General features: G+C 29.8%; 1 protein-coding gene across 2 annotated transcripts in view; it reads right to left on the bottom strand.

The window, feature by feature from the left end:
• Window positions 1–23,429, bottom strand: part of LOC125071304 (ecdysone 20-monooxygenase) — a 33,581-nt gene extending 10,152 nt beyond the window's left edge. The window contains exons 1-3 of one of the 2 annotated variants that reach the window (XM_047681496.1): window positions 23,234–23,429; window positions 2,878–3,091; window positions 1,913–2,111 (exon numbers count right to left, since the gene is read on the bottom strand). In XM_047681496.1, the coding sequence (XP_047537452.1) occupies window positions 1,913–2,111; window positions 2,878–3,091; window positions 23,234–23,284 (464 nt within the window). In that variant the 5' untranslated portion in view covers window positions 23,285–23,429. Of the gene's footprint in view, window positions 1–1,912; window positions 2,112–2,877; window positions 3,092–12,670; window positions 12,689–23,233 lie in introns of those variants that run through there. The other variant, XM_047681497.1, reaches the window with a different exon arrangement.
• Between the last annotated feature and the right edge of the window lie 2,927 nt (window positions 23,430–26,356).

Here is a 26,356-nt window from a genome sequence, read left to right as displayed (position 1 = left end):
AATTGAATGAAAAGAGCTTGACATTATAGGGAATTAAATACCATATAATTTCGTATGACAAATAATAATCGCATGATAATAAAGGAAGTTGGTGCTAAAAAGCTATTGACTCGATACTACGCCGCAAATACAAGGCAACGTGACCGGAATCATAAAAAGCAACCGAAATATAAGAATATGTCATTTTCCTGTTTCGAATGAACGAGAGACCTTACCAGGCCTTAAGTTAGGGAATTATATATTGTTAAAAATAAGACCGCAGTTTGATTAAAATACATTTATTGTATTTTAATCAAACTGTATTGCCTATAAGTGCTGTATTTTTATATCCGTTGTTTTGAAATGATTGAGATATTTATTCAAAAATATGGAACAAAATGATGAAGCGCATCACAAATTATTTTAATTATAAAGGCTACACGTAAAAGGATTTTACATAAAAACATAATGACGGATGAGCGGCTCGCTACCGCACCCACCTGATAATTTATTTCTTACTACATGTTTTTAGATAGTAGCCAGGTCTAGACAGCTTTCACCCATCGCGGAACTATCGGGACGCTAATAAGATGCATAAACATTTGCATGCACTTTTATAATAAACCTGTTAAAAAGATTTGTTTTATTTGATATAGGTAAGATGATCGGCAAATGGGCCTTACCATCACTTAGACATTGGAACTGTATAAAGTATTAACGCAGACTGAATAATTGGAAGAACTTGTGCCTGTAATAACACACAATCATTGCTGTTTGACGGTAGAATAAATGATAATGTGTTACCTACACAGATGAGCTTGCACAAAACTACCTAGGTAATATTAAAGTATATTTAGTAACGGAGTAGTTATATTCGTTTTATCAATAAAAATAACTAAAATTCGATATAAAATGTTGTTTAATTAAATAGTACTAAAAGAGTTAACCTTCAATTCGTATGAGAAACCCAACAGACAATAACAACATATTGTCATATATACTCTTATTCCAATAACATAAAATATATTCTTTAGAAAAACAACATTATAATATCAATTCAACGCTTTTTATCTCATTCAGATATAATGATTTGATTTGATACGAGCTTCAAATTTATTTAGTGCAAATTGATTTCATAAAATATAATTTACAGTTGTTAAATATGCATTTTTAGTCGCATTTATATTCAAATCAAAGTATTGAAACTTTATTAAATAAACATTCTAACTAATCATACAATGTTGCAGATTTTTATTTATCGAAATAACCTCCAACATCGGAAGGTTTCTTAAAAATTAAACCGAATTATATCTCGAACAGGTAAAGTCCTGTTCATCAATTAAATAGTGATTAAAAAATAATTAGATGTGATCAATCAATTTATTTTTCTCTTTTCTAATATGCAATAAAAATCAGAAAACGCTTAAAATGGTTGTAAAAAACACATAAATCAGATTATGTGGTTGTTGTTATGTAAATAATATAAAAGGTTAATTGTGTAACGTCCATTTAAGGAGCTAAACAGTATGTATATGCACATGACAATAGCAATATATCTTAATTTTAATTAAAATTCCATAACAGAAATGGTTAGTTTATATTTGAAGACATTTACGACTTCACGTATATTGTTAATGTAAAATGTACCTAATATATTTTTTGCGATTTTCTGAGTGCTATTTTACAAAGTTAAAAGAAAAACATTATATTAAATATAATGACAATATTCATTTATATTAATTCACATAATCATTTAAAAGTAATTACAAAAAGTTTTTTTTTTAGATATAGGTACGCATTTGCAACGAGCACGATTTATAAAGTAATTTATCATGCTCTTTAATTTAAGTAAGTAAATTAATTACAGTTAATGTATTTGTGAAAGTATTAAAAAAAATGCTAACATAATAATACCAGCTCAAAAAATACTTACTCATTTACAAGTCCAGTGGAAGCGTAGCGATCCGGTCTACTTCTTCTGTATACTTGAACGATTTCAGTGGGTGGCCGGTATGGTCTTTTAGCTGGTGTCCGTAGTACCGCTTCCAACGCTGTCCTTTCAGCGATGGACACAACCATTGCACCGCCCGGCGTCGTCTCAGCGAACACCGGCCCGTAACGCCTGAACATGTCTGCGTGCAAATATCTCATTGTGACGGCGAGGGTGCAAATCAACTGAAAGACCCTCGGAATTAAAAAGAACAGAATATATATAACTCCGCATTAACTTTAATTCCTTATTATTTTTAGTCGATAGAAATCTAATTGGATATCTGGTGACGTTACTATTCTTATAAATAGATAATATAAAAACACTAAAATTTCTTTATTATGTTGTACATATGTAAATTAATGGCCACTATAAATTTCTTGTTTAAAGTGGCCGTTCATTTACATATATACATTAAAAGTTATAATAATAACTATAAATATAAGTATTGTCAATTTATTGGAAAGAACGTTATAAACCAAGTAAAGAAATTCATCATAATAATTTTTATTGAAAGTTTCACCAGCTTCCAAATCCAAAACATTTACAACAATTGTCGATGAAAAGATGTCGATAGTGTCTGAAGAGGAATTATAATTTAAAATTAAAATAATAAAACATAATTAATAAGTGTAGTGGTTCATGTGTTCAATAATTATTAAACATAAATGAATGTAGTACAAATTGTACAATTATTTATACTCTTAATTACACATAATATGTAAAATGCTAAGACCACCCCTCACGGCACGCCCGTAGAAAGTTAAAAATAATAAATTATTTCGTTTTCTCCTCGTTTGTTAATTCTCAATAAAAGGCTTCATACAAGTAAGATTTACAAAACATCCTTATTCATAAATTTTGATGTAGGCCTCTTCTAAACATGTTAATTAATTAAAATATCTCACCTTCATATGCTTCATGAAGCTTATTCATCTTGTATCGGCTCCAGAATAACCACCTGGTCCCTAGAAGCGGCAGAGCTGCTGGCCCAGGAAGCCGAGATGGTCTCTTCCCTTCTACTGACCGCGTCAACAAAGCTGTTGCGGCCATTACAAGTGCAACTAAAGCTAGCACCAATGTTGGCACGCCTGACCAATCGACGAGTGGTGGTGGTGTACTCTGTAGAAAAGAAAAACAAAATATTGCTGATAAAATAGTCTTCTCACAACGTTCTTCAAAGTTACAAATAAATGTACATTCTATAATGTAGACACACATTGAACTAAAACAATAAGACGTAATAAAAATAAAAGTGAAAAATATAATTAATTGTTAGAATTTATCTTAACTAAGTAATTTTAAAGAGAGAATAATGCTAAAACATGAAATTATAATGATAGTCTAGACTTCTAAACACACTTACGCAACACGAAATCAATTATTATTAGCAGTGATCGTAAACAAATTACAGCCCATTATAAGTAACTCACGTCGACTTAATATGTATTATTAATTGAGGTATTCAGTCGAGTTGAATAGTATCTAATTTGAACGACAGGTGAAATCAGCAGTCGTTAGTTATGAATGAACTGAACGCAAGTTCAAGAGCTTCGTTTTTTATCGCTTCATCGCATATGAACGCGTTCGGGTGTCGGGTTAACATTGTTTGCTATCGCGGTCGTCGACCCGGCAGCTAGTGGTGATATGTTGACGCAGCGATCTTGACATTGGCTTTGCGTAACTGTCGTTTACGTAACGTAACGTCGCGTTGCCGCTGCCGCCCGGCGCGGGCGCAGACGTAACGCCATACGCTTTGCGCCAGCGCACTGCAGTCGACAATCACGCAAAAGATTGACGCCTTAGGCGCCGTTTTTATTGCGATTACGGGACCCGCTTATTTTACGAATCTGTTATTCCGGACAAATTGGTGTTTAACGGGATTTCACTTTTAACGGTATTGATATGTCGATGACTCTTGAACTTGTTATGCATAATTATATGTAAAGATTAACGTCCTGTGATTATGATTACCGCAACATTTTTTTTTGGAAATTAAAATAGAAACACTATTTTTATTTATGTCATTTGTAATTGCTTACCCTTTCAGTCTTATTAAAGCTTATTAATGATAAGAAATATCGTATGGAAAGATTTTTTTCATCAATTCGTGCTGATTTAATTTTCAATATAAATTGAATGATTGTAACATAACTGTTTTTAAACGACTGTCTTCATAAATACAATCAAATCTTGATTGTAAACTTGATCATTGAAAGAATATTTTTTTATCTTAATTCATTATTTCTTCATATTAAAGGTCAACCGCTACAATGTTACAATGAAACTGATTACATTAAAAAATCATTACTGAATAAAAAATCCAAGGAATATCCATCAAACAAAAATAGTCGTGATTAAATCGTCGAATAAAGCCTTTTGCACGAATATGCACTAGAGTTCCTCTTTTTTAACATTTATTTAAATCTATAGTGCCGACATATTGTTACACTACGTTGAACGAAAAGCGTAAGCGCTATGAAAATCCGGCGCTTACAATGTTTTAGTCACGAGAAAGCTATTCTCCATAAGCGATGTGATTTAATAGTTTCATTTTAAATGACATAATGACGAGAATAGAAATAAAAATTCTAAAATGCAATTACTAAGTATATATTTTGTAAACATGGTGTAAGTCATTGAAAAACAAATAAAATGCATTATGATATTATGAAATCTCTTACAGTAGGTATCTGAGACGAGGTTTGAGTGTTGACAATTTGAATCATCTAAAACGATATCGACTAAATTGTGTAAAAAATATAATTGAATAAAAACTTTGTAAATATAAGAATTCAATGTATTTTTTTCTCATCTATTCTCTTCCATTGAAGCAAAAAGACAACATATTTCGAATATAATAAAAGATTTATTTTATTTCGCAATACATATTTTTTATATATAGAGTATATACCTAGTTAATACATTTTAAGGTCTATAGTTAGTTGTATTATTTGTGAGGTGTCAACCCATAGATATGCCAAATATGTTGAAGACATAGTTAACGTGGTTGGCAAAAACGTAGACAACGATGTGAGTGCTTTGGAAACAAGATTGACACTGATCGGGATGCTATTTCTGTGGAGTTGCTTAGCAATAAGTGCAAAGAAGCAGACAGAGTTAAAGAAAAATAAACCTTTGATTGATCATCGTCAAATCCTGAGCAAATCTCTAATATGTTGTAAATAGCTTGAATGTTCTTATCAGAAAAAAATAGTTGCCAGTGCCTAAATGAAAGATTTTTTTGTTCGAATTTAATTTGAATTATTTTTAGGTATATTATGAAATACATATTCTCACGTTACGGCTGCCATATATAACTAAACATATATATACTGAAAACTTCTCTGAAACGCAATGCATCGTCTAATATAAACTTTATATCTAATATTATTTTCTTTTGTACGGCATTGCAAGTAATCTTGATATTTAAAATAAAAATGAAATTTGAATACGAAAGTAACCCCTAAATAATATATAAAATATAAACTTAATTTTCTTATTTTTAACAGAAGCAATAATTTAGTCATGAAATACAATTTCTAAGCTATTCGAATCAGAGAGCCCCTTTAATTAACCGTAGCTGCACCGTTGTCAAGTACATCTGTAGTAATTTGGGGTGCTTTAACAATCAGACAGCGTCAAGCATAGCACTTCATCAAAACTCAAAAAAAATACTTCGACTCAGATTAAAGAAAGTACTTTTCTTTAAAGGAAATCTTGGCTTTTGGAACAAAACGCATGTAACTGACATTACAAAATCGGACGGATTATTCTAAATCTCGTATGCATTTTAAAAAAGCTGTCTCTAGTAAAGGTAAACATAAATAGTACTTTCAGAGCTTCATATATGAATACATTTTTTTGCAGTATTGGAACTTTAATGTTAAAGCGCTGAGTTAAGATTGCTTTGCTTTTTTGACTATTGATGAATCAATTTATTTTAACATTATTTTTAGTATTAAGGTCATCTATTTTTAGACAAGTAGAATCACCACTCTAGATCAATTAGTTTTGCACGTTTAAAGTTCAAAAACTTTAACGTTTAAAGTTTAAAGTTGAAAATTTTACTCAAAAACAATTTAAAGCAGTTATTACTAATCTTAAAAGCGAAAATATTTTTAATAATAAATAAATTCTCAAAACATTTCGTTATTTAATTTGCTTATATATAAAACGATTTTCATAAATGTCATATCAATAACTGTATCTGTTGTTGTATACATACAGTCTATATACATATACATATATGTATAACAAAATACTACGGAGGCGTAATAGTTTCTGGCAGTACAATTAACATAATATATAATTCCACGGGTCCTAAGTATTACGATAAACTGATGTTATTTTTATACTAAAATAATAGGCAACCGCCTTTTAAGTCGTAAAGTATTTACGAAAAACCTTCCCATTTTTTAGTTTTAGTTTAGTGACGATACCGGCTAAACTAGATTTATCCGTGAATCGGTTATACCATACTTATAAGTTTATCTCAAGCGAATTAAGATTTACAAGGTTAGTCTAGAAATTAATAGAATTTATTGAATTCCCCGCTTTGGTCAGAATTTATAATTACTATTTTTATAGGCTAAAAAAAATTTAGATACTAGAATATTGGACCTTGGACTGAAACGAATCGAAATTAATGACTTTCAATTTAAAATAATGATATAATAAAAATATCCCATAAATATTTTATAGATAAAAATAATATGTATAATGTAATCTTATATTTAATATCTACTAGTGACTATTTACAGCCTACTAGTATTCTTGTGAACAATAATCAAACCAATAATAACGAAATCAGATTTTGTGTTTCGCTTTTCAAGATTTATGCAAAAATGTCTCCAATTATTGAGGTTTACAAAATTGTATTAAATATCAAGCTATCACCGGTTCGGAATTTAGATTCTACCCAGTCGAATGTTAAATATTTCATGTCTCTTTTCCACCAATTAAATTATATAGGAACATTAATTAAACAACTTAACAATTACATTACATAATATTCAATCTATATAATATTTTATTGACTAATATTGTTTTTTTTTTCTATGTACTTATGAAGGTTTTATTTTTTAATTTGAGATTTAAAATGATTAATTGGCAAACGCTAAAAATAAGCTGGGGTATTTTATTATATAAGCGAATATGTCCAAGGTAGAACGAATTGAATTTTGCGGAGTCGGAAACTTGGTGTTACGACTCTGCCTTATTAGTTCTAGACTTTATGGATGATATATTATGTAATACTTGTGTATATGTCTTTATTTAAAACCTCAATTTTCCCGTATGAACTCGGAACGAGTAGCAAGTAATCGATATTTCATTATCCTAACAAGTCGTTGAACAGCCCGCTAAACCCACGTCGTCTGCTTATACTACGTACAAGGATACAATATACCTGTTTAATTTTCCGTCTACAGATTTGTTGTGGGTTTGATATTTAAATCGATACATTTGTATTTAGACTCCGATGTGAATCTAGTCGCAGATAATTCCCGGTCTATCTTCGTCTAATATGCAGTTACCCCAGCTCTGTAATGTATAGGTTCTTGTTTGTGATTATTAGTACTGCCATTATGGCACTGTAATGACTGGATCTTAGAAATATGGTACATTTCTTCTCGATCATTATATATTTTTGTTATGAAAACTGTTTTGTATAGTTTAAGATGAGTTTTTCTTTAAGGTAATTTGTTTTCTTTTTTTAACATTTATTAGATAGTAATGATCTAAATTCTGATTTGAAAAGTTTATTTTTCTAAGACAAGATATAAATTTCAAATAGCAAAATACCAACTTTATAATTTATTTATTTTTTTTAAATTATTTATTCTAATACTTTATTGACCACGACAAAATAAATGGGACAAAAGGCGGACTTAATGCCTGAAGGCATTCTCTGCCAGTCAACCTTTAGGTCAAATAGAAAACCGTGAAGGCGGTAATTAATAATGAATTAACAATATAGTATAACAATATATGTACATACTTATATATAAAAAACATTTATACAAGCATACCCATATAGTATCTACAAAATAAATATTGATATATACTGTCTATAGTAAAAACATTTATATAATATAATAATAATAATAGTGTATAATAGAAATCATAAGAGTTAGGGGCTTTCTGACAATATGTGCTCACGTAGACGAGTTCTAAAAGTAAATTTAGAGGTAACATTCAAAGTTTACATAATTTTATGTAATATTAAATATAAATATTAAGTATGTCATATTTTTCTGTATAAATAGGAAACATTTTAGATATACAGCAATGACATAACTAATCAAATACGAACAACAAACAAAAACAACAATGTTGACTTTATAATAGACATATAGATACAATACTGATTACTATTTATTGACCCCATTTCAAAGGTACAGATTTATCGATTTTAGGTTAGACGAAAACAACTTTTATAATATACAACAGATCATAGACGTAAATAGCATTATCAAATCTATTTTTGGACTCCATAGACAGATAGCCTAATAAATATGTATTTATTCTGATAAATATAAAATAAACCTTGACTGCAATAAGATGTAACCTAATTATAACTATTTGATTCATTTGTAACTCTAATTTAATTTGTAACTGTAATTTTTACACACTATAGCTATTGAGTAATAGTGTGAAAGATTTCTCTTCTTTAATTTATTATAAAAAAAAATCAATAGATTAAGTTTGACATAATCACAACAGAAAAAAAATATTTTGATAAGAATACGGAATACGAGATAAAAAGAAATTTATTGTTATATATTAGTGCTTATAATCATGATACGGCGTTTTAGAATAAATTGATTATTATGATGTTTTAAATCTTACTGGATCGTTATGATAGTAATTATTTCATCATATTTTGTAATTTTATCGGTGCTTCGATATTGAAATATCTAATTTTTTAAACTATAATTCCAAAATGAGTACACAATGCAAGCAAAACTTTAATTTTAATTATGCTTTTATTGAATTGTAATTACATCCTGTAGAACTAGTTATCTTTATTATATAAAAAATGATGATCATTTATGTTAAATTATTTGATTAATTAATTAGTAACCAACCTTGAATTCCGAACTAAATTATATATAAGTTGAAGGACATCATTAACAAAGAAGTGGGTACAAGGCGAGCAATCAAAAAGATAAGATAATTAAACCAAACAGTCCTACGTAAGGATACGAAGGGCGTCGTACGGATTCAGATAATGGACCTTATATATATTAAAATAAGACTCAGTAAGTTTAAAGTAATGCTCATATATGCACCAGTGCTTTACTGCTCTACATTTGATAAGTATTAATTAGAGGACAAATATCCCTCCCAAACGTACCTAAACATCAGAAATAAATAATAAAATTAACTGTCTGATATGTAGTTCAATGTTTAATTATTATCAACAGTTTTACTAGAACATACGATAGACATCAAAGTTTGTAACATTCAATTTAAATAGTCATTTCATAATAAAAACTGATTGTGTGCATTTTTAAAGGAGAAGTTTCGCATATAATAATGTTGACTTGGATATACAATAAGAAAGCGTTGTATTCTATTTGTACAGACTCTTAAGGAACTCGATAGCGCAGCAAATAGCGATCAATAGCACGAGCTTTCAGCAGACGTCGTGAGTCTAGACATTACCACAGTTTGAAAGCTCCAACATCCTTGTAATAAAATTCATTGAAAATACATTCTACATCAGTATTATAATAAGTAATGGAATTAAATCAGCTACTAACATTTGAAGTATTGACGAAATATATATCTTTTGTTTTAGAATAAATTTTACGTATTGTTTGATTTCAATAATTGTAAATAAAAGTACGTATTATTTTCACATACTTTAAAAGAACATTGAATCAAATTAAATTGTAGGTAGGTATTCCATTATTTATTAATTTATCTGTTTTTCATGCGTGTGAAGTTCTTAATTATAAATAATAATAACATTAAGCTGATAGGATTATTGTATTACTTTTCATAAAGGTATAATTAATAATATTTTTATTCTATCATCACTGCTAGGAATGGCTACGATACAAACGCATTTGTATAATGATGTTATATTCGATCACAAGACCGATTATCAACAATAGCTATTATAAATAAACTTTGAGCATTAATGCTAAAATATTAGTTAGTCCATGACAGAAAATACTTCTCTAGATTAAAAAAAATGAAAACATTAAATAAACCATCACTGTAATAAAATTGTATAAAAGTATCAGTTCATAGACGAGGTAAGACCTCTTTTGTTAAGGCAATATTTCGCAGATGTTTTTCGGACTCATTTAACACCCGATACATGAAAATTTCCTCACGATGTATTCCTTCACCGATGAACAAATTACTTAATACGCACATGAAAACTCGTCTAGTTTTAAACCATGATCTCCGATTAAAATTCACATATTCTGGCCACTGGGACAATCCGACTACAAAAAAGAAATACAAAGACGATATTTACTTTTTCTTTTTATAACTTATAAATAAAACGCTGTAAAAGAACATAAAGTTTATAAATAAAATATCTGTTGCGGTTTCAGCCGTGTTGGACGTTACAGCTCAACTACCGTGGGTCGTAGCGTGATGTTAAACAGTCTGTAACCTTCCTCAATAAACGAGCTATCTAACGCATTTTTTCATATCAGACTCGTACATCCTGTACATCCAGTTCAACATGTTCAAACAAACAAACAAAACCTTCGGCCTTATATAATAGTACTTATAGATAAAATGCATAAATCAAATATGACTACGAAAATACAAATACGGTTAGATAGACTGTTCCAATATTAACAATCATACTAACAGATCCGGCCACACGTTACTGGCTTCGTTATACTTTGAATTATATTGTGGGATAATGTTTAACTAAAAACCTTTCCTAAAACACGCTGAATGTAATGTGAAAATATTCAGCGGCTTTTTATTGGTGCGCGTTAAAAAAAATATAATACGCAGATACGCGATCATATTATGGACATAGATTATAACACTCTACATACACAGCCTAGAAATTCAAAGTTGAGGTTTTAAGGTAGCAAATATACATTTCACATAAACATGAAATTCCCGCTTGTCACGAAAATAGTCTTAATTTAAAGTTGGTAAAACTGCGAATCTCATCTATTTATAACATTATATAACCTTCTCCGAAAGGCGCTGCGTCTTCTGGCCCTGGTTTCGGTAGGTTTTTCAATTAGTTATTACAAAAAACCTTTTCTGGATTTATTCGTTTGATAGATTAGATGGGAATTATAGGCATTCAACATTATATTAATCTTATAGAAATAAGTATTGCTTGTTTATTTTTTCGATCCAATCTTTATTTGCTAAACTCGATCACATTTATATAATTTTAGTTTATAGTTATCGGCTACATTGGATATAGACATAAATAGGCGTTTCAGATATAAAACGTTATGTCACCGTAGTCGCAGAAAAAATAACCGTCCAGGCGCGTTCAAGGCAAGCGCTGCAAAAATAATAACAGATAATACACAAAAACTTTGCATGAAACATTTATAGATGTCCAAAATGTTTATACACAAAATCCCGTCCTAGCTTATATCTTATAAAAATCCCAGTAGACATCATATATAAAATAAAAGTTTATTTTTTTATTTATTCACTACACAGTTTTAATTCTTATCAAAATAAATAACATATTCATTTTAAGCCTTTTCAGTAAATCAAAATTACTTTTTACACTGTGCAAATTGAACTAAAATAAATATATTATGTGAAAAAGTACGTGAGGCGAGTCCTAATCACTTGTATTATAATATTTGCTAACTACATTGAATTTTCATGTGCCTAATTTGTATTTATAATTAATTTTACTAATGTCGGTTCGGTGGTTCATACATATCTCATATTTATGTCTCCAACAATTATGGGATTCATATTTTTATTTTGCTTTTGTTTCATAAAATTGAGAAAAAAAACAAATAACACTAAAGCTGCGTAATATAATGTTCTCCTTCTCAAACTGAGAGAAGAACTTAGCCATTTTTTAATTTAGGAAATTTACAGGTTTATTTACCTTTTTTTAAAGATTATTCATATTTTGAATAACATGGAAATTAATTTTTCCTTTGCAGCGTCGGGACGGGTTTTTATTGAATAGGTAACGAACTCATTATATTTATTAGTAACTTACAACAAATATAATTATATTGTATAATATAGACTGCCTGTTACTGCCCTACAAAGTTTACTTCTTCATTTATTTAGAGAGCTATAATTAAGGTACATATTATATAGAGAACAAAACGGCGTATCTTTGCCCTTACTCGAACTTTTTACTTGAAATTACCGCTCAACGTGGCAGGACCACGTGGTGTTAGCGATAAAGTTTTGTTTGCATCAATTTAGGGATAAAAATAACATACGAGTAATAAATACATGTTTGAATTTAGCATTAAATTCTTTATACATTTCGGTAAACATTCGGCTGCAGTTAAAAACCGTATCAAGTGTTTTGTTACGGCGTGCACTTGGACGCAGCTTAATAAACAATTGTCAGATGCGCTCATTGACTTTTCATCATTCCCTAATAAAAAAAAAATTTGGCTGACATTCAACCTAAATCTAGAAAATAATTCGTGTATTTGCATAACTATAACATTAAAAGTAATCCCCTGTTATAATAATTTATGCACTTACTTTCCGACTAGCGTCCCTCAAGTCACGTTCCCTCTCCCCAACTGATAGGGTTGTGAAGGTCAGATAGCAGTCGCAAACGAGAATGGTGCCCTTCCAAGGTCAATGCGAACCCTACCTTGAATATTCCTGAGCAGGAAATGTACACATTACCTTTGTAAGTTCAACGAGCCGAATTCTGACAGTGTGATCACGTACGCCACGTAAAAAAACTTGATGATGTTTGAAGTTTATGCGTAGTTGAGTTAAATGAGCTAAGCTCTACCGACAGATTTACAAACAAGTTATCTGTATTGTACTCGCTTGAAGATAATAAACGTTAAAATAATCAAATATTTCAGATTTATTATATAAAAGCAAAAAATATGTAAGAAAACAACAATTCAATGTACTTAAAAAAAGACAAATATTACATTATATAAATTCAACGTAAAAATACATTCATTTTTAAATTGATTGTATTTTTTGTTATTATAAATCATTCGTATCAAAATTCGTCGTTGGTTAAAGGTGAAATAGTAAAATACATATATTCAAAACGACATAAGTATTTAAAAATATACTTTAGAAATAGCTTAATATTTTTATCGAAATACCTAGTTGATCGAATACGTTAAATAATTATAATAGAAATGAGAAAAAAAATTCAAACCTAATCCTTCTCAATGCGTTGAACTATGGTACTCGTACTTAAATATAATATGAGTAATTTGACTATTTCTTATTTATAAGCAAGTCCAACATTTATATTATTATTAGACTATTTTGTTAGATTAAATTAATAATATAGTAGTTGATATATCTAACTATTATTTGAATGGGACACATTTATGTATTTTTATATTTTTAATTCAACCAAACATTGTACAATTAAAATACATACTTTTAAATTATTAATAACTAAAAGTAACAAAAAATTATCTAAAAACTTTGTAAAATATAAAATATAAACAATTAATTTTATATTTTTCATTAAAGAAGTATTTAATGTATTTAATTTAAATAAAGTTAAAAACGTTTGTCTATTGCATAAAGCGCCTAGTTTATGACCAAGAGGGGACACGTAATGAGTTTGATTGGTAGCATGGTGTCAATGATAACAATTACATCTCATTGGACATAATAAAAGGACGTGCATGTGCATACGGAGTTACTCATTCAAATCAAATATACAATTTCATCTTTATACTGTATAATAAATAAATTAATCACCATATGTTTTACATACGAGCGATGCATTAAGATTTTTCGTTTAGACATCGGTTTATTTTTTGTGACCGGTTATTTATTATCGGCGAAATATCAGCTGCATTTATATCAATTAGTATGAATAAAAAATGTCAAATGCCACTTTAAATTGTTTATTATATTGCAAATCTAGAATTGTATATTTATTATACCAACTAATAATAACTTTTATTCGTTCCTTGGAAGCTAAACACACAGTATCATTTGTAGCTTTGTGTTAACTTATATATTAATTTCTTTAGACTTATAATTAGTTTTATAAATGTTTTCGTAATGAAACATTAAAAATAAGTGTTAATTTAATTTTTCTGCAATTCATTTTAAAATAAGCAATTGGATCACATGACGGTAAGCAGTCACCTTCGTTCATACATATTGCAAGTGTTTGAAAAGTCATCTACATAATTCATGATGTTATGTCCCTTTATATCTGCTGTTACCCTGGTAGTCATCATATAACCAAAACACAGCAAAATAAACCATTACGGGTAGGAGAATAAGCGGCTCGGCACTACTCAAGTCTCTACCGTTAACAATCCTTCATTATTACATGTAGGTTACATAAATAAATGCATTTCATGAAAAACTCAAAGTGACTCTGTCTGTCGGTCTGTCCGTCGGTCTGGATGTCTGTTGCTAACCATTGAACCAAATTTAATTTAATTTACTATGCAACAAGCTATTCTTTTATGCCTGACACCAACAACCTCTAAAAAGTGAGCAAAGCCGACAACTATTCTAATATAAATGATGTTAATTCTTCACAGAAACAACCTACAGCAGTGTTCCTGGTATAAACAAAAACATAACTAAAAATATCGCCAATTAGAGCCTCAAAAACTAAAATGAAGTCATTAAGATAGAAGATATAAATCGTAAAATACACCTTGTATTTAAAAGATGATCAACATGCTCGTCTTCAAAACTATTTCGATCTAACTAAATTTTTTTGGACTCATTCACAATTTATGTTAATTTATTTCTTACTGTAAACAAAATAACTTATTCAAAAATAAAATATTTAAAAGCAAGCTAATCTATTTATTTATATACGAAGCTAATAACATTTTATCAATATAAAATAAATAAATAAAAAATAGTCCTCACTCACAGCCTATAATCAGAATGTTAACATGTAATAACGATCGGTGGCAAATATCACCACACCCAATATTTGCAATTACCGGCTTAATGTGTTAAGTAGCCGCGTTACAAACACGAAAGGGTGTGGACAGTTAGACAACTTTAAAATAACCGCTATTACCTATTTATAGTACTAACAGGACTGCACCGTTGAAATACAAACCAAATAAAGGTATTAAATGTTTGTCGAATGTACATATACGGCATTCTCGTGTTTCCAGACGTTTCTGTAGCAACAACTCTTCCTAAAACTTACGTAAGAAGGGGTTATCGCCACGCCGAATAGCTGTTTCTTAAAATTATCTTTTATATTTTTATCTAAATAGTTTGAGTCGAAACAAAGAAGATGCCTAGGTCAAAAACCTCGTAAAATTGGGCGATGCTTGTTTGTATTCTGTGTAGATAACGTATTATAATAAAACTCAAGCCAAAACTGGTCCTACCTACCTACGAATTGGTTCAGAATTCCAGACAGACGTGCCTAAAGTAATCCGTTCTTTTAAAATAAAACGCGTGTGAACGAGCCCTTTTGTTATCCAGATCTTGTATGTTTTTTTTTTTGTTATCCGTAAGAAATTTGACACGCACTTGGGTATTCTAAATATATTATTATAACTTGCGTTGCATGTGGTTCCGCCTGTAATAATATAGTATTAGGCCAAAAGCTAACACTTAAAAAAAAACATCAGGTCATCATTTACTTTAATAATGCAACAACTTTCGATAGTATTTATATATTTATTTACCGTGACTCGTGTATTATAAAAATCTACAAACGATATCTTTTATAGATAAAAAGTTAAACATTGTCAACAAATATTTATTATAAAACAACATTTAAAAAATAAAATCTTACATACTCATATCCCCAATCAATACTATGCAAAACTTTTTATTAAAAATGCACTAAACACATAATCTAAAGCGATTTAAAATTTATCTATCTATATCTATTATATCTAAATTATATCATATTGAAAAATTTAAGTGATTAATGTAAAATATTAATAAATTGTTTATAGCTTGTTATATGGATGAAGGTAGAATTACTTGGACCGAACAACTCTTCCGTATTTATCGAGGCCAGTTCATACAGTTCATCTGTTTAATTAATTGCCTCTATAATGCAGTGATGCATACGCCAGTTAAATTTAAAGCATTCATGATTTTGAGATATATTCATGATATTATATTAATAGAACGTTTCCTTGATGCTTGCATGTATTGTGTTTACAGAATATAACTTTATTATAACCTTTTGAGTTTTTAGATTGTCGTATTTTTGTATTATATGGAATACAAATCCATACAGATTAAATTTCGAAATGAAAGCTGCACAAACTATGATAATGACGACTAGAACGCAGTCAAAATTTTTCCTATGAATCATGATTTCGGTACTCTAGTCAATAAATAAGCAATCCTAGTTTTCTAATAACAAGATAGGATGTAAAGCTTTGAACTATTACTCTAAGATTGTTGTGTGTCTGTGTTTCTTTTACAAACATGCCTTTTGCCCGCTACAGCATTTTAAACAGCATAAGATCATATAAAATATGAAAGTCATACAAATCATTTTTATATTGCCCTAATGTCGCTTACAATGTATTAAAATAATTACGTACAATCGTCTCAAAAGTGTATTCTAAGAAATGTTCAGTCTAGATTAACTTTATTAATATAAATTATTTCAACGCCGACGCGCTAATTATGACGGGCACGATAAATATTGTTCTGTAAATTAAGGACATCCGAAAATATTTTGATGGACATTTCAAGCCGGTATTTAATTCGTGCAGCGCGTATCTGATAATTATTTTATTTCTCGCGACAATCTGAACTTAGCTACAGCTATATACAGCCCAGCTTCCCTGCAGACTGGCGGCGGAGCCCGCGCTATTCGTTTTGTATCCCGAAGGCCGCCCAGTCCGATCGTCTCGCCACATCGGATATGTGTCACTATAACACTACGCATACGTCTGCTTCCCTTCGTATAACCTTCAGACGAGACGGAGACGCGGCATTCAAATAAAATGACGCTCTAATTTTATTCACTAAAGTAAACATTATGCATTCCTGCACTTAATTGTAGTCGAGATTACGTAATTTTAACGTAAATAAAATGTTATTCATAAAAATAGCCCCGCCACTGATATGCCCATGCGATTAAACTGAAACTATATTCATTTATTCGTAAGCCGTAATGAGAGTAAGAGAAACGATAATGAGTACATTTCGTCGTAAATATTTTCACAAGTACGAGGTCGAGCACACGCTCCGATATTGAATAGCGAATAATAAACCTTGCATGTCCTTGATAGAGGTTCAAGGCGAGCCGTAGGTGCGTAGCCGCCACGAATTTTCGTATCATGAAGGTTTACGACCGGTTTGGCAATCCATTATCATACTAATAGGGTAGTTTTAGTAAGTTAACCAGTTACTGAGCAATCGATTAAACGATTGATGCAAACAAAACAGGTGGGTTGATAACGAATATGATCTGACTTGTTGGTGTTCCCGAAACAAATGACCGCGTACTAAAAAATAACCGTTTTCATAATGGCCACATAACGAACGTTTCCATAACACGTAAGGTAAGTCTCATACATTGTAATGTTTCAAGATTAAGATTTGTCGAGGTGAACGTTGTACGATAATGAACCTATATTTTTTTTTTTTATTACTACTACAAATTAATGTGGTATATTATACAGGGAATGATCATTGGTGTATCATAACATAAAGTTATTTTTGCTTCTTGAATCGCGAATCGATAAAATACTTTTGTGTGAGTCTTCTAGTAATTATACTTGACGAGATTTCGCACACACCGTTATTTGCATTCGCCGATCGACCAGGATTACTATTGATTACTGTTTTTAAGTTTGCACTTTTGTATAGTACTTATTATATTACACACCAGCATCATTTGCTAGTTCTCATTATTTATTTGGTAATACTCCAGTGATTTCGACTGAAATATAAAATATAAATAGTTGGGAGCCTCCTTCATAATATGCAGAACCTTCTCGGTTTACATGCATTTTGAAATATATTGCATGCGACATAGTTATACTCGTAGTAGTTAAGTATTTAGGAGGCTCTCCCGGCCAACTCGGGCAGTTGACATAAAAATCACTAATATATCTCCATGGGTATACTTTTGCTGGTATGTTCGTTTTTCGTCACCATACGAATTGTGATTGTGTCGCTGGGCTGGTCTAAAATAAAATACCTCAGTTCGCTCTTTTAATTTTTCCAGAAACCACAAAGTCTAAGTTTACATAATAGTAGTTGTCCTGTTATCACTATTGAGCTCGTAGTCTTGTTTAGTTATTATTTATAATATATATTGATTATTACTTCAGACTCCCCCGGCATAGACTATTCTAAGTTAGTCTTCTGGCGTACTGTCAAATATTATATAAAGACGACTTTTCTAGTTGTTATGTTCCTAACAATAGTTTTGCCGCTTACATAATAAAAATAATAATATCCAGTATTACGCAACAGCTAATGCAGCTACTTAGCACGGCTATACGCGGAAATAGTATCAGATTATCTTCCTACCATAGCGACCCCATTTTATTCCTGTTTCACAGCTATTCCGTTTAGTCAGGACTTCACGATTGTGTATAACTGTTATTCTATAAACTAACAGTAAATAGCTAACTGTTACTCTATAAAATATACTGTTCCACGCGATCCTTTCCCCTTTTCATGGGACGAAGGGGCGTTTATTTGTCTGTAGAGCTTTTTCAATTATAAATACATATATATTTAATTCATTTAATTAGTAATCTGATTCATTTAATTATTAGTAACTGAATTTAATTTTGACTAAGTATAACAACATCAAGGTTATTAAATAGTTATACCAACATTCTAAAACATGAATCTAGCTACGATATACGTATCACATATGTATAATATATTTTATTTTATTAATGTATTGCATAGGTTAAGAGTACGTTAACTTCTTGACTTTATTTATGTGAAATCCTTTTTTTTTAACACACCAATCAAAGTTCTATACTTCCTAAGCTTGGTAGAGGAGATGCTTTCAGGGTGAAGTGCGCTTTTTGTAAAATTTATATTTTTAATGTAGTGTAATAAAGTTATACATCAGTAATAATATATATTAATTAATTTATATTGATTTATTATTACATAATATGTGTAGAGACAAAAGCAGACTTCAATTATTTATCGAAAAAAAAAGTTCGCAACCGAATCCAACTCATAACTCTCATATATTTTCATCTAACTGCTATATACCGCCTCCGACGCGAGGGAGCGACCCCTCAAAGCAACCCTCTTTTAACGAATTCAATAATCATTTATTTCTATTAATGTACGTATGTTTCCAGTTTCAGTCTGCAAAAAGGTCACGGAGGATGTTTTAAAATAAGAACAATTCGTCTACGTGTCAAGGTGAGTCATTTTACAGGCTTTGCGTACAGGAAATACAAGTCGATCTTATCAGTACAATAGACATGTCTATGAACTACACTATCCATATTGTTCCTTCTAACTCTAAGTTAAAATTAAATATATTGTGTGTGTGCAATAAAAGAAACCGCATTGCGTTCGTTTTATTCATTTAAAAGTTTCATTTGTAAATTTTAAAAATATGTATGCTTACGATGAAAGGTGTAATCATTATCTTTTATAATTTGCCTAAAAGATAGTAAATATGTTGTTATTATGTTTCATAATTATTAAATACATAATCATGTTCTTAAAAAAAACATATACCTACATATATATAAATTATTATATTATTAATTATAATTCAAATAAATAAATTATGTGTTATAGAAATATTTTTTTGTCTTAAAAATATTCAAACATTGTAAAACTATATTTTTTTTTTGTAAAACAGTTCAATGATATGAACTGTAACACTCTATTTTGTTTAAGACTGTCAGCCTTATATTTTCATGATATTAAATTCCTTGAGTATTCCAAGAAGGTTAGACGCTGCTGTAGGGCCCAACACCTGGTCAAAATTTGACATTCAAGTGGGTGGTCAAAGTGACTGTTTAGTTAGATATCACCTTACTTAATTCTTATATATAGTCACGCAAATTGAAATGGCAGTGTTTTCCGTATAAAACATTTATTTGCAAGTTAACATTTAAGGTAATTGTACTTTTACACGAAATAATACTTTTATATATATTTTTTTTATATTACAATTAAATGAATAGTTGATTGTTATACAAACTCACCATTATGATAGCTCAGGCCTTGGCTTAACATATACCTACTACAGTTTTTTATCCAAGGAAATGAAATAACTTCTCTAGGATACGGAAAAACTGTAATTCCACATCCTGTCCCAGCGCATTCGCTGCGTAGATGCAGTATATATTTTATTTGTTTCAAAACACACAATTCACGTGTCTCTTTACGAACATTATGATTTTTCTTTTAATGTATCTCTTATACTAAATATTACTTATCAATTTGCAACAAATATTTCGATTTCATGTTTGCAACTGTTATCATATTGACTCTATCAGACATTAAATCGATAAAAGTTTAGGTGGTGTTCTAGAATTTTAAACATAAACTAAATTGTGTCCTCTCCGTAAACTTCATAGCATCGAATTAAAATTACTTATTTTGATACATAGAGTTTCATGCATTAAAGCATGCAGAAAATATATTAATTGCAAATAAATAAGGATTTGACTTATTTCATATAAAAACTATTACATCATTCTCGATATATATTTCTGATCTACTTCTGATATAAACAACTACCTAATTAAATTCTATCGTATTAATTTCATACAGTTCTGACACATATATGCGTATAAATATTGTAATAAAATATTGCGTAAGATACAAACGAAACTATGCGTAGAAGTAATTTGAAGCTCCTTAGAAATGGCTGACACATCTTCCGGTAGTACAATATTACAATTCCCGTGTAAATTTTAAAATATAATTAACTGTGATGCAATAACTTATAAGAAAATATAACATGTCTCGTTGGTGTATCGACGCACAACCTAAACCACGGGTTCTAGAAACAGGAAATTTGGAGGGCACATTCCTTTTACGACGTAGGTAGATGGACCAATGCAATATTCATCAACAGAGAAATTCCTAAATAGAAACGAGAAGATTGTAAATAATTAATGACACATATTTATTATGAATTTAGTATATTAATTGAAAATCACTATTGAATATCTGAGTTTTAGTAATACTTTAAGAAAAATATTTAAATAAAGCTATACCTAGATTAATAAAAAAAATATCATACGAAAAAACTATATTTATATATTTTTTTTATTTGTATGTATTTATTTAAGCCGTAAATAATTATTCTATAAACATATGTTTTTTATAAAATAATATAATTTTTTCAAAATAATTATTTAAACTTAGCTTAACCTTTTCATAATTCAATAATATAGTGATTATTATTCTAAATGGTAAACTTAAACTGTAACATTTACGATAATTTCTATCAAAACAGAACGTGAATTGTAATGACCATTTTATTTTGTAGTTTTAATACTCGTTTTAAATTTTAAATCTTGATCTCGTTTTTAATAGTTTACGCCTCTAAATGAGACGTCGCGTATTGAGCGTGCAGCCTATGTTCGAGTAATAAAATTACATTGTAACCAAGAGATCCCTGTTTACTTTTTCAAATGACCGATATCATAATGTTTTCAATAAAATGCTATTATACATTATGTAGAGCAAAAAATTAACCTTGAATCAGACAAGAGTAAGCGACCGTTTGAATATTAAACCGTGATGAGTGAACAACTACTGAATATTCAACGTCGCGGTTAACTAGTCGCATGTTATATTGCTTCTGGTTGCTTAGGCTTTATGCACATGTCTGAATAAATTATTACGCGATAATTAAAAAGAAATGTTACAAAAATCGACCGAGTTTTCGTTCGTTCAATAAACTCTAGCTTTGTAGCAATATAGTTTCATAAATTGTACCTTATCAATTAAATATCAATTAAAATGTATTCATATTTAGAGAAATATATCAAAGTGTATGAAGATCTTTGACCCCGGAAGAACGTTAGACGTGCTAGAGATATTTATTAGTAAATAAATTTAATTATACAATTTTCCTAAGTGTTGTTTGGAGACGAAAATATAAAACAGTATGATTAATTAATACGTATTCCATTCTTTGACATCTATGATTTTTTACTCACTCACTAAATTAATAATATCAAAACGATGAATAGTTCTTAAATATTTTTATTAGCTTAGTCATCAATGTCACGATGCCAAATGTATCAGAAATATCATCAATCTTAGAATCCAATAGGAAATCCCTAAATTCACCAAAATTCGATTTTAAAGTAATTAAAAAAAAATTATATGTAAACTTTAATCCTATCGTTTGCCTCGTACTATCGAAAAGGTCAGTCTACTAAAACAATTATATATATCCACAGGAAGCTATGAACTTTAAAGAAAATACATCGACCGTAACCTGCTTTATGGATGAGTAGTTGACTTTTCTTAATTGTAGTTGTAAATTTATATCAATAACACATAATATTAGGACACTACGTTTAAAATATAGTTCTACATACATTTTAAAACCATATAAAAATAAAGCTACGGCAAAAATAAATGAAAAATACAATAATAGAGTAAATTAAAAATATAACGTTCTTTTTAATCAAAATTAACGCAGTGAATACAACGTAAAAAACAAATTTAAAGTCGCTAACTAACCACGACCGTAGTAACTTCGATCCCGAAACACGCGATAATGTTGTAACGTCTAATCAACGGATGATACACAAGAAAAATGCGTGAATAATGTATAGCTTCCACCGAGACAAAAAAACTTTAATGTTTTATACTTTATGTACATGGATCTACTAATGTAATGCAATTTTTAATGTTACATTTTATGTACACGAAACGATATTCACATTCATTATGTTCCTTAGGTTATTTATTTTAAGTCACAGTAATTAAAATTACTCGTCATTTAAAAAGTACGATACTAAACATGATATTTTAATATTTCTTTTTTAAATATTATGTATTTTAGAATTTATTTATTATTATAAAATAAAATATATTTTTATAAATAAAATTAAGAAGCATAAGATACTATAATAAACTTGATAAAACTTTTGACTTAGTAAAATAAACATAACTCACCCAAAAGCTTTCCACGTAATGGGAAAAAAGGAAAACTCCCGGAAGAGACATGATTGTCCATTTAAATTCACAACAAGACTGTCGGGGGATTCACGACGCGTTTTTTATTTATACACTTATTGTTTACTAACATCACAGTACATAGAAATTCCTTTTCGATAGTCAGTAGTCAGCGTTACAGAGCGACGCTCAGGGTTCGAGAGCTAGCAAGTTGCGACTGAGGAGTCGGCGGCACGTTTTGCTCCTATATACCTAGTACCTACCTTACTACTTCTTACCGAACGCTTGATTTCACGCTCTATATCCACGAACTAATAACTGTGGATCTTGGATATCAATCGACAACCAGGACATATGTATATACGTGACTGATTGTCAGACTTTCATCGTATCGACCTATTAATAAAAATAGTAAGGGCCTCGTGAAAAAATCAAAAATCAGCTCAAGGCTGTCATTAAACGCCTATTGCATTTGGAAGATCAATTGCTTGTTAACTAATAATGATCCCTTTTGTTATTTATGATGTTATAACCAAGTACAAAGTTATGGATATATTTATTATAGTAGCTTTTGTTTTTATAAAACTTCGGGTCAATAATATAAAAATTAATTTAGTATTTAAATATTTTTACGTCAAACTTTTTTCTATTGATTTCAAATATAAGAATATTTTAATGGACCTTTTGTTTCATTAAGCATAATAAAAAAAAAAATGCTTTAGACAGTACTTTCTTTTGACTTTCACTAACGTAGTAAGCTTCTTTCGGCGAATTTCAACAAAAGGAACCGTCGGTATGCTATTTTAATAAAGTAAAAATGACGCTTAATTTATTTATTATGTATCACTGCAGTGTAACAGTAGCGACCATAATCTATTTCTAAGATAAAAAGAAAAAGTTAGCAACTGATATTCAAATAAGTCATTAAACTTAGCTAATATTATCTGTATAAGGTACCGAGAAAAAAATATTTATGTAGTTTAAATGCGGTAATAAAAAACATATATATTTATGTTCTGATAAAAATGCTTACACTATGACAAGAGTTATTTTATTAATTTTAATAATATCTATGTACTTCTATGATTTTGTACTATATTATTGTAATGTGTAATTATTTCATTTTTAAAAATCTTTACAAACAATTCTTTTATTTTTTATTTATTTTTTATTTTTTCTTTTATTCTTTTATTCTTTTATTTCTTCACTCATGTTCGCGCTCTATTTAATAATATAAAATCTAGAAGAATTTAACATCTAAATATCAAAATTAAAGAAAGAAAGCAAGATTTTAATAAATATTATATTCGTTTAAAAAAAACTTAAAATTGTACGTAGGCAACCTGTAATACCAATTTTTTTTTATTTATTACCCTGGTGATCGTGGCCAGGATACTAGGACAAAATTATTAAATGAATATATTGTTATCGGTCATCAGTAGGCGTACCAATTTTCTTGAAGATGGTATTAAGCAGGTTTTTTTATGGCATAGGTCGGTGGACGAGCATATGGGCCACCTGATGGTAAGTTGTCACCACCGCCCATAGACAAAGAAATATTAACCATTCCTTACATCGCCTATGCGCCATCAACCTTGGGAACTAAGATGTTATGTCCCTGTATATGTGCCTGTAATTACACTGACTCCCACATCCTTCAAACGGGAACACAAGAATACTGAGGACTGTTATTTGACGGTAGAATATCTGATGAGTGGAGGTACCTACCCGGGCTTGCATAAAGCCCTACCACCAAGCAAAAAAAAAGTATATGTACTTTATTCAAGTAGGCTTTTACAAGCACTTTTGAATCGTCATTTAACAAACTATATTAAGTGAAGCTACCACCGGTTCGGAATGTAGATTCTACTGAGAAGAACCTCTAAGAAACACAGTAGTTACTCTTTTTCAACATCTAAAAATACAGTCATATTAGTTAAATACAATTATATACGTACGTAATATATCCTGCCTTGAAGTAAACAAGCTGGAACCCCAAGGAAGTACATAGGCTTTTTTATACTTAAAGTCTGACCTTCCCCTAAAACGCGCGCGAAGCTATGGACGACAACGTGCATTTTTATAAATCATTGCTGGTTAGCTTTATTTTATGTTTAACAAATCGGTGGCAACATAATTGGTTAATGTTTTATTTATGCACGGTTAGTTATTAAGGTTTAATATACTGTTTGTTTCCCGAAAAAAATAGCTACGTATGTTCAAATATATACAATATTTAATAAAATAAACGATTCAAAGATATAACAAATTAACAATTAATAATAATCTATGTCTTTATTACAATTACCGCCTATAAAAATAATCATTTATGATTATATGAATTGCATTATTAATATAAAAAATAAATTATATTATTGACTCTTACTTACTCAATATTAATAGGGGAGAAGAGTCCTTAACATTGTACTGTTTACAGAGTGATGATATATGTATAACTAAATAAACCCGCGGCTCCACCCGCTTTGAATTCTTGAATGCTTCAAGAACTTGTATACAGCCCTTACACCCAACATTACCCACTCAGTGTGGAAAAACCTAGCATATGACCGTCCTTGGGGTTTAAGCTTGCTTCGTACCAAATTCGATTCAGCGGTTTAGCCATGAACAGACCGACAGAGTTATTTTCGCATTTACAATATTAGTACAGATAACACGCACAAGGCACATAATATCTGAGCTGTCAAGGTTGATGGCGTATTGGCGATGTTGAACGAATCCTTCGTTAAAATTTCTTACGACGCCACTTTCTAGTATAGGCAGTTGTAACCACTTACCATCAGGTGGCCCATTGACTCTTCCGTCTAAGTATACTTCTTGCTTTCGATCTTTTTAAACAAATAATATTACAACCAGAACATTTAATTAAATAACTGAATTAAATCCACTTTGCATACACTACCTTCCAGAGAAACCTTCGAGGTAGTAAGAGAAAAATTATCAAATAAACGGATATTAATCATTGTTGCGTACAAACGAATAGAAAACTGGAAAAACTGTTGTCATTTATAAATCTAGGATAAAAATATGATTGTTATGTCATTGTCATGGAATTATTAATATATAATAATAGGGGTATTCCTAGATAGAGTTCAGTCTTTATAT

Source organism: Vanessa atalanta, chromosome 19 (assembly GCF_905147765.1).
Source record: "Vanessa atalanta chromosome 19, ilVanAtal1.2, whole genome shotgun sequence".
Taxonomy (NCBI): domain Eukaryota; kingdom Metazoa; phylum Arthropoda; class Insecta; order Lepidoptera; family Nymphalidae; genus Vanessa; species Vanessa atalanta.
Note: the sequence above shows the minus strand (reverse complement) of the source record. Positions and strands in the feature narration are given on the sequence as shown.